The sequence below is a fragment of the Anticarsia gemmatalis genome, chromosome 7, assembly GCF_050436995.1.
Source record: "Anticarsia gemmatalis isolate Benzon Research Colony breed Stoneville strain chromosome 7, ilAntGemm2 primary, whole genome shotgun sequence".
Classification (NCBI taxonomy): domain Eukaryota; kingdom Metazoa; phylum Arthropoda; class Insecta; order Lepidoptera; family Erebidae; genus Anticarsia; species Anticarsia gemmatalis.
The window spans coordinates 8,627,271-8,643,075 of NC_134751.1; the positions used below are offsets into that span (position 1 = coordinate 8,627,271).

At 34.8% G+C, this 15,805-nt stretch overlaps 4 protein-coding genes across 8 annotated transcripts; 3 read left to right on the forward strand and 1 right to left on the reverse strand.

Moving 5' to 3' along the window:
• Positions 1 to 493: 493 nt before the first annotated feature.
• On the forward strand, positions 494 to 15,494 carry LOC142974509 (TWiK family of potassium channels protein 7). Of its 4 annotated transcripts, none has more exons than XM_076116917.1 (10): positions 494 to 682; positions 4,489 to 4,729; positions 10,461 to 10,634; positions 10,990 to 11,113; positions 11,787 to 11,945; positions 12,051 to 12,251; positions 12,330 to 12,538; positions 13,163 to 13,222; positions 14,419 to 14,460; positions 14,784 to 15,494. In XM_076116917.1, the coding sequence occupies exons 2-10, from the start codon at positions 4,577 to 4,579 to the stop codon at positions 14,946 to 14,948; spliced, it is 1,287 nt and encodes a 428-aa protein (XP_075973032.1). In that variant the 5' UTR covers positions 494 to 682; positions 4,489 to 4,576; the 3' UTR covers positions 14,949 to 15,494. The 4 variants fall into 4 exon arrangements, with proteins under 4 accessions (XP_075973032.1, XP_075973031.1, XP_075973033.1 ...); XM_076116916.1 differs by having other exon boundaries at positions 494 to 678; XM_076116918.1 differs by lacking the exon at positions 14,419 to 14,460 and having other exon boundaries at positions 494 to 678.
• LOC142974513 (cAMP-dependent protein kinase catalytic subunit alpha-like) lies at positions 5,069 to 8,936 on the reverse strand. Of its 2 annotated transcripts, XM_076116923.1 has the most exons (2): positions 8,922 to 8,936; positions 5,069 to 6,085 (listed from the first exon to the last, which is right to left on the reverse strand). In XM_076116923.1, the coding sequence occupies exons 1-2, from the start codon at positions 8,934 to 8,936 to the stop codon at positions 5,069 to 5,071; spliced, it is 1,032 nt and encodes a 343-aa protein (XP_075973038.1). The 2 variants fall into 2 exon arrangements, with proteins under 2 accessions (XP_075973038.1, XP_075973037.1); XM_076116922.1 differs by lacking the exon at positions 8,922 to 8,936 and having other exon boundaries at positions 5,069 to 6,101.
• Positions 6,882 to 8,563, forward strand: LOC142974510 (cAMP-dependent protein kinase catalytic subunit 1-like). Its single transcript, XM_076116920.1, has one exon. The coding sequence runs from the start codon at positions 7,102 to 7,104 to the stop codon at positions 8,155 to 8,157; it is 1,056 nt and encodes a 351-aa protein (XP_075973035.1). The 5' UTR covers positions 6,882 to 7,101; the 3' UTR covers positions 8,158 to 8,563.
• On the forward strand, positions 8,973 to 10,228 carry LOC142974512 (cAMP-dependent protein kinase catalytic subunit-like). Its single transcript, XM_076116921.1, has 2 exons — positions 8,973 to 9,434; positions 9,573 to 10,228. The coding sequence occupies exons 1-2, from the start codon at positions 9,052 to 9,054 to the stop codon at positions 10,129 to 10,131; spliced, it is 942 nt and encodes a 313-aa protein (XP_075973036.1). The 5' UTR covers positions 8,973 to 9,051; the 3' UTR covers positions 10,132 to 10,228.
• Positions 15,495 to 15,805: the final 311 nt, after the last annotated feature.

Below are 15,805 nucleotides of genomic sequence, written 5' to 3' on the forward strand. Positions count from 1 at the left end.
ACGTAGACTAATTAAGTATCTAGGACTTAAATAAAAAAGTATTTAACATGCCTAATATTCATTCATAAGAATAAGTTACAAAAAACTTATATGTTTCAAGAACTAAGCAGTACCCAAATTGTATATCTATTTAATAGCAGTATTGTACATATATTTACTAAACCCTCATTTTCGTGATTTAATAAAAATGCAAATCTAAAATCATTACCCACATATCAACCTTCCGTACATTTTAGTTCATGTTTGATTTGTTTATATAAACACGACAGTATATAAACAACCTTCTACCAAAGAGAAATCTCTAATCCAATCTCAAGGTGATGGATGATACGTGTAGGTAAATAGTAGAATTATTTTCCACTCCGGTTTTATTATAAATCCATAGTACTTATACTAAAACCTTTCAGGGCTCAGATACGAAGCGCTGAAAGCAGAGTAGCGTAGTTTCAGAGATGTGAAAGTTCAAAAATTTCAGTTATTCGCGAGTCGCAGGCGAGTGAACATGTTCGCCGCTCCCCTTCTACCGAACTAACGATCGTTCGCAACTTCGTAACTTTGTGCTAAACTTGTGTTTGTGTATCTATTGGAATTGTAAATGAGTTTAAACGTCATATTTTATTAATACCGTGTTTTAGTTAACAAATAAACGTTTGAAATAAATTTCGTATAAACTTAAATGTAAGTAAGTTTATATTCCTAATTTTTATGGAAATATTTTGTTAAACTTAGCGATTAGTTAAGTAATCGACCAATAATTTATCTTAAAGTTGCAAGCTGAATGTAGAATTTATAAATACTGAGTCGAAAATAAATACGAAACTGTCTAAGACCGAGTCTCCCCACACGCCCATTTTCATGGCATTACCTAGACGTACTGAAAGACTTGTTCTACTTATGTAACCCTGCGGCATTGCAGGTTATTTATCCAAAGTTATTAACCCCTCCGACGCCATTTAACTTTTATTTATGATTAAGTGTCTGACGTCAGAATATTGATACACGATCATTTATCTTCATTATAGTGTACTACTTACTTAAATTGTCTCTATAATTTTATTGTTTGCGCGTGTATGGAAAACAAGTCCTAAATAAAAGGATTATAATATCATATACCTACGATTTATTATACCAACCTATGTATATACCTAATAATACTTTATCATAGCGGCTATAACAACAACAAACACATCAAACGGTGTTTGTTTGGTACAACTGAAAACTTATTTTCGCAGGGCTTATGAAAATGGACGTTATTTATTCACTGACCTAATTTGAACATGTAGTAATCCCTAGGTTCTATAAATCTTTCTGAAATAGCAACTGTGACGTCACAATGATAGCTTTATAGAAATCCATGAATTTGTTTATTGTCTTGTTTATAGCGTCATCTCGGGGTTCTAGGGTTATGGACCTTGAGACACGCTTGATGCTGTGGTAGGGTTCAGCGTTGACTTATTTTATTCGGGAACTTTAAAGCGAAAAGTAAAATATTACCTTCTTACGCGAAGCAGGATAGTGGTGTTTTAGTAAATAATTAAGTAAATTACTTTAAAAAAATACGCATCCAGAGTAATTAATAATGTTCAGAGTAATTAATAAAATAAATCTTATTATCTACAGTGCCAACCTACCCATCTTAACACATCGTTTCACCGGCCTAGTCGGTATAATCAAAGCTTCCCTGAAAAATGTCTTCAGCCGTTTGGAGGTCAAAGATAAGCCTGAATTCAGATATTATTTCCTCGCACATTTCACGTTCATTTATAAAAGTCTAATATAAACTGTAGCAAATTTATTTAACTGATTTGATTACATCAAATACTTGAACGAGACGTATACAAACAATTTAGAGGTTAGCAAATGTAGGTGTTGTTTAAATAAATGCATTAGATAATGATGATGACCAGAATACTGACGCAGTTTATCTACTGATTGTTATTCCTACCAAATCGCATTATATTGAAATCTAAATGTTTTGTTAAATCCAATAGAATGCAGGAAGCAATTCTTTTCAACGGTTTGCTTTTGTTTCGCCGGCGCCTCGCTTCCTTGGATACAATTGCCAAGTCGGTTAATGTATCAAAGCCAATTGCTTCAGTAACTTTAGTCGCGCCAGGTTTCCTTTTGAGGTGTCTTGTGTCGTGATTGTGCCGGTACAGATGTATATAAGATCGGCTTTACTTCGAAGTACTAGTTGCATGCACTATCTCGTTTTAGAAACCGGTTCATATTGTTGAACTAAGGAAAGAGGCAAATAGTAATGAAATAACCTACATTCTTAATACCGTATCTTGATACAGTCTCTACGTGCCTCATTTTCATAGTTTCGCTTAATAAGGAAATGAAAAATTTTAATGACTAATTTATTTCCGGATGATTTCATGCATACCAATATCAAAGGAAAATTGAACCGCATTGAGGGTAAAAGAAAATAGGCTTAAGATTCAATTATTATTTTAATAGGAATTTAATTGAATTTGAATAGAATTCTGCTGCATATCCATAGACTATTGGAATTCATGAAACATTTTTGACACGAACTTTTCAGGCAGCCTGAATTCTTTAAGCTATAAAGATGCAATAAAAATGTGAGAAGGGGTTCCCTTTCGAGATCTTCGGTCCCTCGACCTACATTTCTTACAAACTTAATCTCTTTTTGATGTTCAAGAGATTAGTCACAGGACTCAAAATATTGACTGTCGCAAGATATTCAAAGAACTGTATTCAATGCGTCAGAATTTAAATATATCTCAACAACATTTTCCTTTTCAAAGAATAACTTTAGCGTCTTGGGCCAGGTCACACTGAGTCACACCTTCATTTAGTTTTCTAAATAAATATATGTTTCAATTCATCAAACATTTGTACTTATTTATTTTTTATTTACACTAATGTCCATCAACGTCGGCTCTGGCGGGCGGTATGGCGAAATAAGCATCTAATGTTCTATTGAATTTTTGTTTGACTCAAGGTCCCGTGTCATACAAAAATACGGATTACATTATTGTTATGGCTAGAAAAAACTTTAGTGCATTTATCCTCAAATATATAATAGCGATATCGTACGATTCATATTTATTTGTCTTCTCTGGATTTGTCTGTCAATGAAATTCAGAACAGATTCTACTCCATTATTGTTTGTACTTATATTAATTTCACATTATCCTATCACGTTTCTTTTAATTAATCTCTATAAATAAACCGTTGTCTTCAAGGTGGGCCCCGGGTTTCCGCAAAGCTGTGGAAAATAATGTTGTCCTCTGTAATATTGTCACGTGCTAACATTGTTGTACATAGAATTTGTTAACGTTATTTCAGTGAGCACGAGTCACGTTTCTTTGCTCGGGACATGTTCATGATGATAGTTATTGTTTTCATTTTGTACATTCTAATGTACTGTTTTTTTAAAGGTTTCGCCAAATATTATACTACACTTTATACTGACAAAGAAGAAAGTGTTTTATATGCATTTAGGATGAGAACTATCTCTGTCCTTAATCCTTTCAGTTGTAAATTATAAAAATCTATACATTGGACTTACCTAAAAGGAAATAATTTTGTACTGTCCTTGAGTTGATTTAGGGATTGAATTTTGTTATAATATCTATAGTAGACAACTACGTTATATAGTGTTACGATTGTAGTAGTAGAGGTATAGTAGAGTCATAAACTTCATTCAATTTGTTGTATTGCGAAAGCTACTCGTTTATTAATTAAGTTTTTTATATCCTGTAGTTTGCTTGTTGTTATATTTTTACGACGAACGCTGTGTTAACGCCAAGTTGCATCCATTATCTAATTAATTTATTTCTTAGTAATGTATTGTTTAGCTGAAGTATCTTGCAACATGATCTAGGAAATTAGTCAAATACTTTTTGTAATATTTTAGTTAGCTGTAAATGCAATGTTGCGTCTGTTTGCCTGTTTTGCCGCACACCACATAATACACTCAAAGCAAATGAATAGTTATCCTTAAGCTCGATATAACGTCTCTTTAGTAAAAGGTCAACGGCCATATTAAAATAATATGAAAAATCTAGTTACATATTACAAGTTCGCACCCCACAAATCCGTATAATGACACTTATTACGCATTACACCACTAAGATTCGAGATAAATGTATGTTATCCTTGAATGTGTCTAATAAATAAGGAGAAAGTTAAAAGGGATTCCCAAGTCTAGCTCAACTTTGGCGTGACTCTGAATTTGTTACTAAGTTTACTACGTAAAAATTAGGCCTCTGGTACATTTAAGCTCACATATATCTTCGCTTTACCAATATCTTTAATATTTGAGTGGGGTTGACGTAAGACTTCTTAGTCACTATTCTATATTAGCGTGTATACTGCAGTGCGACACTAGCTCGCACACGTAAAAACTTTAGTAGGCATATCAGTTAATTCCATTTGATATTTTAGCATAAATAGGCACTATTTATATTTGTATTTTGTATCAAACGTTTAACAATCGTATCAACTCATTTGCAGTTCACCAAAATGACTAATAGGCTTAATTAAGACAAAAGTTAACGTAAAATGGTGAAGTTACTTGTGAAAATTGGGAGAAGCTGACAAAATGTGTAAGAACGTGAAGAATGTCTCGTGGGAGACGGAGACCCTGATGGGTGTACCCCCGAAGTCAAAATGGGGGAGCTTTGAGCCGAGGGCTGCGTTGTCACACGTGGGACTGTTCGTCGCACTGATGCTGTATACCGCTGGTGGAGGACTAGTAAGTATCTGCATCTTCAATTGTATTTTGTATGCCAAAGTGAGGTTGATGACCTGGATAGCGGCAATATGACTACATTATGTATTTTGGCAACATATATTTCAAAGCTGCGAGGTTATAACAAGGTTTGGGTTGTAGAAAAATCTAAAGATTTTTTTATAAATATTTATATTACCCACCGGCAACTAAACTAAGACAAAATATTAGTGACATCATAGGTACTAGTTATGTGTTTATAAGCTAAAACATAAAAGTTAATTGTTTCTCCTGTACTTAAACTAAATAATATCCTTACTACTGTTTCGCAATTCACTACATGCAGTACTATACTCAATAACATTAAAAATCAGCAAACTCATCCTCAAAGAGACAAACAGGGCTTTCTTTTATCTTCTCTTCCTCAAATGGATCGAAATTGGTCGTATCTCCAGGCGATTTAATTTTAGGAACAAAAGGAGGATGTATGCGGCTGTTCAAGATATTATCCCAATCGATTTCCTTAAACCATTTATGATTTTTGAAATCTAGTACTCCATCTTTCAGATTACCATATCGTCTTGTTATATCCACTTGAAGAACGTGCGAAATCAAATCTTTTAATTCCGTTGTGAAGTGACCGGGGCATCTATATTTTCCAGCTACAATTTTTTCATAAATTCGCATTGGATCTGACGCAAAAAATGGTGGGTGGCCAGCGCTCATTTCAAACAACAAAATGCCAAGAGACCACCAATCTACTGACATCCCATATCCCTTACTGAGGATAATTTCTGGTGCCAAGTACTCTGGAGTACCACAAAGTGTCCAGGTTCTACCACGGATCCACTTACAAAACCCGAAATCAGTTATTTTTATATAACCCGTTCTATCAATCAAAATGTTTTCAGGCTTGAGATCACGATACACTAATTCACAAGCATGTAGGTATTCTAGAGCAAGAATCACTTGAGCTCCGTAAAACTTTGCAGCGGTTTCTTCAAACTTGCCCATCCGTCTTAAGTGAGTAAACATTTCACCACCATTTATGAACGGCAGTATAAAGTAAATGTAAACATTGTCTTTAAAGAAATACTTCATATAGACAACAAAAGGAAAGTTAAGACCGCACAAAATCTTTTTTTCGTAGTAGCTGTGCTCGATTTGTTTCAATTTCACCACTTTTTCTTTTTCTAAAGCTTTCATAGCATAATATTTACCGGATGACGTATGTTTTACTAAATAAACTACTCCAAAGGCTCCAGTTCCAAGTACTTTGTATCTATCAAAATCGGATAGTACTGCATTACTCTCAGACTTCTCATTCCAGGAGTCTATGAAATCTTGGTGTAGTTTACGTAAATACAGCGAATACTGTTCCTGTTTGGCGCGAGGATAGCCGGTCTGTCTGGCATCCTCGGCCATTGCAGTTTGGTAATCTTCGGTCCCGAACAGTTTGGTAGTATTTTGAAATGCGGCTTGATTTTTGCTTAAAATAATAAATATTGGAAAGATTGATCCAGAATAATTCTTCTGTTGACAGATGAAACAAAGTAATATTTTTAATTGAGAACTATGATTACTCTCAGATAAGGTTAGTTATAATCGAAGTAGGTCTATATATAGAACTATTTCCTCACAAGTTTTCTTGCTTATTTTTTTATTATGCTATTTAGGTGTCTCTTTTGTTGACTCAAGATAAAATGATAGTTAATGTTCTCTTAATTTTATCGCAAACAAAACGCATATCTTGCAAAGAATCAGGCTGGTGGTGTTATGGTAATTTCATGACACATGAAACGGATTGCTGCATATTAAAAGCAAAGAGTCCTTTTGAAAGCTGTCACAAATTAATTCAGAATATATAAATAATTACCCAAATAATCGGGAAACCTAACAATGGCATAATACGTTATAACAATTGTGTATATGGCTCGTATCTACTGAATTTTTTATTATCAATATCATGAAGAATTCAATTCTAAGCGTTTAGCAGAATTATAAAAATTGTGTGGCCGTTATTCTAATTGAATGGCTTACTTAATTATCAAAATACATAAACAATACAAAAAAAAATTACATGGTTTTAAATACTTCGTTTATTTGTCTTCTTTAGTTTCAAAATATATTGCAAATTCTGAAAATTTTAGGGTAACCGAGTAGGGGAGTTGTGGTAACATTGCCGTGACTGATATTATATTTATACAGATCTAATATCTATATGGCTGAGGGGTGTCAAAACATTATGTAAATTACAACATTTTATCTTATAGTATTATAGATAATGTCACGGGAACATGAAACATGGCTGAGAATAACAGTTTTTATATATTTATTTATATTTCTGACGTGATTTAGTGTTTGTATTGTTTTATGGGATATACAGCTGAATGTGAATGGTTATGGCAAAAACCTCTTACTCCACTCAGAACCATCAAGATCACCTTCGTTATCTGGATATGTTGAAAGAGGAGTTTAATAAGAAATATCAAGATTCGCCGAAATTCGACTGGACCCCTGATCAGTTTGATAGACTCAAAGCGATCGGTAACGGAGCTTACGGGGAAGTATTTTTAGTGAGAAATAGAAATACGTTCACTTATCATGCCATGAAAGTTGTTTCCAAAGAAGTTGTCATGGAAAGGAAACACGTGAAACATCTAATACTTGAAAAGAAAATTCTTGCGAGCATAAACTTTCCGTTCACAATTACTTTAGATGTTGCTTTTAAAGACAATCTGTACCTGTACTTTGTGTTGCCTTATTGTGCTGGCGGAGAAATGTTCACATATATACAGAAATATGGTTGTTTCTCTGAAGAATTGTCTAAATTTTATGCTTCTCAAGTGATTTTAGCATTAGAATATTTACATCATTGTGAAGTAGTTCATCGAGACATAAAACCAGAAAATATATTAGTTGACACAACTGGTTACATCAAGTTATGTGATTTTGGGTTTTGTAAAAGAATAAAAAAGAAGACTTGGACTCTTTGTGGGACCCCTGAGTATTTAGCACCAGAGATAATAATGTCGAAAGGCTATAATTTCTCAGTAGATTGGTGGGCGTTGGGGGTTTTAATATTTGAAATGATAGCCGGCAATCCGCCTTTTATTTCTCCAGATCCTTCCAAGCTTTACGAGAAGGTGTTAGATGGTCAATACAAATGTCCGGATTGTATGAACGTTGAGTGTAGAGCATTGGTTAAAGGATTGCTACAAACAGATCCGACAAAACGTATCGGCTGTCTGAAAGGTGGTGCATATGATATTAAATGTCATGTTTGGTTTAACGGTTTAAACTGGTTTGCCGTTTTACATCAAAGACTCGAGCCACCGTTCGTACCTGCTTGTAGTTCTCCTGGTGACACGAGTAATTTCCCTGAAATATCTCAACCAATGCTAGCAAAGACATCAGCTTGCCTCTACGAATCTGAGTTTGAAGACTTTTAAATAACGTGTCCGTGTATATAATTGTTAAATTTTTAAGACGACTGTTAATATAGCTTATCTCAAAAGATCGTAACTGCCGTAAGTGAACTGTATAATTAATATTCATGTAGATTTATCCAGTCAATCCGAGTAAATTGGTCGACTGACGGTTAATCATTTAGTAGTATTGTTATATTATAGAATTATGGTTTTAAATGTGCAACCTAAACGTCTGCTAGTCTTTCATTGATCTTATTATGTAAATTTATGAATAAATCAGTGTGTATTATAAAATCTGTTTTGTGATCATTCCGTTTTCTTATAAAAGGGTGATTTTTCTCACCAAGACTGAGGTTGCTGTAACCTGAATGGATACGTTGACGTTATAGTGATGTTAGATTTTTTATATTAATTTACTATTTATGACTGATATTCAAGTATTTTTGAAATAAATTTATTTGCTTAATACGATAGTTTTGTTTATCATACTTGCAAATTAAATACAATGGAAATAAATCCAAATATTATTAGCCTATTAAAAAGTTATCTAATCTGGCAAAGTTTTTTTGACAATAAATGAGAGCACAAAACTATGGCGCATACCATGCAGTACCTATATGAGCGATTGTCAGATCCTCGACTTGTGTGCTCCACAACCTTGCACAAGTATACGTACAGTTTTGGAATAATATTGCGCAGTAGGCCTATTCCCTTGGTTTCAATTTCTTTCAACCTTTTTGACACCGGGATAGCTATGGTTGACATTTGACGGAGTTATCTTTGACGTAATGCTTAGACATTTCCTGGGATTTTTATACTCTTTGGACATTGCAAGGTGACAATTACTGATCTAAATCATTTACATCTATTTATATCGATAAATATATATGACCAATATGTTAAATGTAAACGAAAATGACAGTCGATAGACCATCGGCATCGGAAGAAAAAGTACCACCATATACTCATGAGGCACAAATAGCACATAAACGACATTTAGATTTATTGAAACAAGAATTTTCGTCAAGGATCGAGAATCCTGAAGTATATGAGAGATCACCCAATGATTTTGATATCATACATACTCTAGGTGCTGGTGCATTTGGAACAGTGTTCTTAGTTCGTGATACCTCAAATTATACTTATCATGCAATGAAGTCTATTGAAAAGGAAGAAGTTATTAAAAAGAAAACTATAAAGAATTTATTCTTGGAAAAGAAAATTCTCCAAAGTACTAATTTTCCTTTTGTTATCAGCATGGATTATACTTGTAAAGATAACTGTTATTTATATTTTTTGTTAGAGTTTGAAGTAGGAGGTGAACTATTTAATTTCCTCAAAAAATGTGGTTCGTTTACAGAACCATTGGCACAATTTTATGCGGCGCAAGTGATTTTGGCATTGGAATATTTACACCATTGTAGTGTCATTCACAGAGATGTGAAGCCTGAAAATATAATGATTAGCGAGACGGGGTATATAAAGTTAGGCGATTTTGGCTTTTGTAAAATTATCAAAAGTCGGACATGGACATTGTGCGGTACTCCAGAGTATCTTGCTCCAGAGATCATACTCTCAAAAGGGTATACATATTCTGTAGATTGGTGGGCGTGTGGTGTACTAATATATGAAATGAATGCCGGATATCCCCCGTTTCATAGTTCGGAGCCATTGGTAATGTATGAAAAGGTTCTTTCAGGACAATTTAAAACGCCTAGTACGATGTCTCGGACGTGTAAGTCCTTGTTGAAGCGTCTCCTTGAAGTGGATCCCTCCAAACGCTACGGGTCTCTTAAATCGGGAGTTTTTGACATCAAAAGTCATACCTGGTTCGAGGATATTCATTGGCAGTCCATACTTTACCAAAAAATCCAGCCTCCGTATGTACCCAAATGTAGAGATAAAGGTGATACGACACATTTTCGTGAAGCGACAGAAACTAAACTCAAGAGATCACCCGAATGTCTTTACGAAGAAGAATTCAAAAACTTTTAGATGTACTTTATACATTACTTTTATTTTTATAATTAAGCAAATATATATATTGAGTAGAAATATATAATTCTTTGATTAATTTAGATTCTAATCTTTATTCTGTTAATAATGTAGGCTTTGTTTACACTTATATGAAGTAAAAAGTAACTAACTAATATATGTTCAAATGATTCATTTATATAGTCTTTATACTTCTGCCTCGCTGCGATTGTACAGTATTGACAGTACGTAGTAATAAATACCCGTCGTTTAAAAGGTATTAAATTAAAGATATACTTTTTTAACCCTAAAAAGGTACAATATTTTTAATCTTTGACTTTTGGTAACAGGTATTTCGGGCTTTAGAGTACCCAGCGGAAATAGAAAAACAAGAGTATCATAGAGAGAGACTGCTGACAGAAAGATGGAACTTAATTCGTTTTGTATCTGAAAGGAGTAACAATGGAACGGACAGTGACGGAGTCGAAAAATTACTAAGCGATCACTTAGCTGTGTATGAAAGGGTTTGTATAATATGTTTAATTGTATTAATTAGACGGGAGTTTTTTTAACCCATTTCGCTCCCACTGCTGGGCAAGGGTCTCCTCCCGAGCGAGGGAGGTGTAAGGCTTTGAGTCCACCACGCTGGCCAAGTGGGGGACTTTGCATGTCTTCAAGACAGGTATTAAACAATTTTTAGGCGTGCAGAGTTTCATCACGATATCTTCTCATTTAATGTAATTACTTACGGCAGCGTGGCAGCTGGTGCAGTTCAGGAGGAGATCCTTGTCTAGCAGTGGGATGGTCATAGTAAAAACAAAAAAATGTTGTTTTCAGTTAGTCTCATTAAATTAAATCATTGCTGTATATTATCCTAAGGTGTTAGAAGAGGCATCATCTAGCGGTCTGACCTTAGAAGTAGAGAAGAACTTTCCACCAACTGAAGAGAAATGGAGCATACTACAGGCGGTGTTCTTTTCTTCCACTGTGCTCACCACAATAGGTGTGTACGACCATGTAAGCATACTGTATACTTGCCATCGTACTAGCCAGTTCAAAAACCATAATCTTCAAAGTTTCAAGGTCGTAAAACAGTTAGCACGAGTCAAAAGACGCAAATAACTTCGACCTTTTCAAGACATTCTTGGTCCCTCTTTTTAGGTCCTCATTGTAAACAATAGGAAAAATACGTAATTGAAGTTATACATAGACATTTTAAGTAATTTTTCTTAGTTTAATGGAAAAAAGGATAATTTTGTTCAGCTACTTTTAATTTAATTTCGCATTAAGAATTCCGGTTTAAAATTTCACAAGGCAAAAAATAGGGTCGCAATCAGACGAAAGCTTATGTCCTGCAATGAGAAGGCGCAGATAGTGACTGAAGTTAAAACTTTAGTGTGCAAATATATTTTCCTTATTGTCATTTTCTTTCCATTTACTCTGATGACTGGCTTTCCTGAATATTGGTGACTGTAAGTTGCTTCTTGCTTGTATAATCATGGTTTGGGACAGGAGAAAGTCGTGCCACGGCGCCTAGTAAATGATTGTAAAATGATTACTATATTAATCTTAAAATTTCTTCCCGTATTTTAGCTGTAGAAGTATTAAATTCAAAATAACAAAGAAGAGATTCTGGACACATTTAAACAAATTGTATTTGCTTATCATTGTTTCAGGATATGGTAACATAGTTCCAGAGACATTCTGGGGACGGACATTTTGTATCGCGTACGCTCTTATTGGAATACCTTTGACCCTTACTGTCATTGCGGACTTGGGCAGAGTGTTCGCAACTGTAGTATCAATCATCGGCAAACAGATGCCCGCATTGCCAAGTAAGCAACAGCTCTTCATGCATCATTTGTCAAATTATCAAAGTCCACCATATATTGTATTTTTCTTAGGTTTCGTACATTAATTCATTTGTTTATACGTTTTAGAATGTTGCAGTCGTGGTCTAGAAGCCAATCCCGCTGGACAAAGATCTTTATATGCGTTTGGAGCAGTAGGTTTTCTATTCGTGTATCTGTCAGCCGGGGCGGGCTTATTCAAAATGTGGGAGGACGACTGGACGTTCTACGACGGATTCTATTTTTGTTTCATCACTATGACTACAATCGGCTTCGGTGACATAGTTCCTAGTAAGTGAAACAATTGTTACAACATGAACGTTAGGAAGTTGATAAATTCATTTTAAAGTTCCATTTTGCTTTTCACAGAAAGACCGAAGTACATGTTACTTTGTACGCTCTACATTTTAATTGGGTTGGCGCTAACATCGACCATTATCGAGCTGGTGAGGCGGCAGTATGCCAGATCTTGGCAACAGCTGCGGGCGCTTTCCGGCCCATTAGCAGACACGCTCAGAAGACTGGGTGACGCTGGCCGAGGAGTCGACGTATCCGCTTTACATAAAGTACTCACTGTGGTAAGTGACTCTTTACATTCTACTTCTTTTGACATTCATTCTGTGAGCATAAACGTGTTAGTGATATGTTTGAATTGGCATACAAATTGCATTAAAATGCATTTCCTGTGTATGTCTCGAGATCAGAGGCTTGTGTCGACAGATGTTCGTCAATGCCATAAACATGCTCTACTTGCTCATCGCCGTGATTGATTGACGCCTTGTTTGAAGCTGCCTAAAAGTACTCACGTGTTTATATTCGTAAACGCTGAAAAGAAAACACATACTAGTAAAGATATTATTTCGATTGTTATCTGTAGAAAAGAGAAATCTACGATGATGTTGTTTTGTGTGACGTAATAATTTTCCTAAAACTTTTAACTACTGTCATTCGCTTTTGTTTCCCGCTGTTTATTTAGGTCGTGTCTATCTTTTTTGTTTGTCTTGGAATGTAAACTACCAGTTTTATTTAAATAAATCTGAATTTCAACGATTTAGTTATGCGGGTTTGTGCATGCAATAATAGTCAAAATTAGAATATTCTTAGTACATTATTATATTTTAGGCAAATCGCATGTAGTTGATATAATATAAATTGTATGTCCCTTTTGTGCAGTAGATGTGATGTCGATAATTAATTTACAGAAAACCTATACCGGTTCGGACTCTATGGTAAAACCTAGGACTACTGTTACACCTCCCAAGGTATTTTGCCAGATCTAAAAAATATAACATTTCTGGCTTTTTGGGATCACTCACAATAAATGGCGATAAGCTTATTTAGCAGCTTACCAAGTTTACATTATTACTTTTTATCACCGCATCATTATGCGGAACGAAACTCATGAAAGGCACAATTAACATCATTCATATGCCTGGCCTACACTACATACAAATATCGGCTGTATTAAAACATCTTTTTTCTTTTTGTATATTTTGGTAAGACTTTGAAAACTCAGTTTGTGTTCAAGGGGAATGTAAACGTTCCATGATAATAGTTAAATGGTAACGGCTTGTATTAGCTTGCATAAGACCACATCGAAGCCGCTTCAATGTCGCAAGATACACCCTTTTAGTTTTAGTGCCCAATAAAATTCACTTTACGTGCAGTAATGCTTGCCTTATTCTCTAATGCTTACTCAACAGGAAAAACGATATTGCTTTTAGAAAATTGAAAAGTAAGCTGTCAGCTTGTGTAATTTATGGGCTGAATTTAACAATATGGGAGTTGTTTAAAATTTTTCTGTTGGTTTTGCTTTGAATAAGATATATATGTAGTTCTCGGTACGCAACTGAAGCGAAAATATCGGTATTGAATTTTACAGTTCATGAGATGTATGTCTCAGTGTATTTTTATAGTTTCCGATCTAGTGGCTATAAAACTCGGAACTATTATAACATTGCGTCAGCGTCGCGGCCTTCTCTCTGAACTTTCGAGAGTTGGTCGCTATGTTATCCCGATATTGTTCGCTAAGTTTTCCTATAGCCATGACTGTAAATCATGCACCAAACTTCTTTTGATGTGGGTTATGAGAATGAGAAAAAGTTTATATTAAATTATGGACACTATTGATCTATTGTTATTGCATAAACAAAAAACATGCAGTACGTGCAAAATTGTATTGCTATGCCTGTTCATACGTAGTACAACCGTAGCTTTCTTGATTTAAAATCGAATCTCACAGCTCCCGCAATCAATTCTCGTATTTGGCCAATAAAACGCATAAAGCTTTCAAGCTTCACATACTGCTACTAACATTGTAGCGCTACATTACTCTTTGTGAAACACGAGTAGTATTGAATCATAAAACGATATCAAACTTATGTTTACAATTGGCAGACCATTCAGCTAATAAAATATTACGAACAACATAAATTAATATTCTCCGTTGTAATTTTAGCTGCCTATCTTGAACACGAAAGACGAAACTCTAACAAACTTGGTAAGATCATTTGTAAAGGGCTCCTGCTATTTTGAGTTCATAGCCTACAGAAAGAACTGAAAACAGAAAAGCATTTATTACAAGCGGTAATAAATGAAGTCTGCTGTCTTAACTTATTTTCTTTTAGTAGCAATTAAGCTTGCTCTTTGAATTTTTTCACAGAAGGGTTGCCGGGCCGGGATTTTTGACTTTATTTTGTTCTGTCGCTGTTTACGCAAATAAAATGCAAATGCTAGATTTTATCAGTATTTTAAAATGTACAGTATATGCTTATAAACTTTAGTGATTTAAACTTTTCAGCTAATGCAGATTGTTTGTTATAGGTGACAATGCCACGACTGAGCGGCCCCGGTGGGAATGCTTTAACAGATAAGCGAAGGCTGGAGTGGGAGGCGGCGATGGAAGCTGTCATCAGGGACATCACGGCGCCGGTGCCCTCTCAAAAACCTCCTATAGTTCAGATAGTTATTTACGAATCTTCGGTGTAGATAGGCAAATATTTAACAGTGAAATATCGCTGTCTAAATAATTTGGACGTCGTTGATATACGCACAAGCGCCGATACATCAATAACGAAATGCTTCCATTAATGCCATTGCTGTTGCCGTTATTTCCAATTATACGAGGCTTGATCACGGCCGCTCTTGTTCCGCGTGATATTTAGACATTATGCGTCAAAGTTCAAGGCTACTTACCCTTGTTCGCTTGAATTAACATACCCAATAATAAACTGCTAAAATACAGCCTCGTTAAGAACACTAGTTACTGTTGGGCAGCGATAGTGAGCGTGGTAATGCGACGCTCGGTGTAACAGTATGCGGTCCTGTTCGCGTGCCAACATCGGAAAAAGAAGTGATTCGTTGTTTATATTTTGAACATTTGTTCAATGTTTTTTTGTCGAGAGTGAGACGTTATGACCGGCGGCGTATTGTCTAGACAAGTGTGATGAATACATTTATTTTTATAGGATACTCTAGTTAATGGTTTAGTGTGTAAAGTATTTATACAATAATAAATGTTCCTTTAGTTTGAAATTGTTTCTGCAATTTATTTCACATTGCTACTTGGTAATTAGTCTTTGTCACTAAATAATAAATGATGCAGCTCGTACACAGACGTTTCAGTCACACAACAAACATCTTTAGATGGTTACATTTAGATAAACAGACACATAATATTCGCACGATGTTGTGTTACATCATTATTTTTCTTTTGGTAGTAGTAATTACAACGCATACACAATTTTATAAACACCTCAATAACTTTAGAACATTCTAAAACTTATATAGCAAATTCAGTGTTATTAAAACCAAAGAGACCAATAAATACTTTTAAGTACATATTA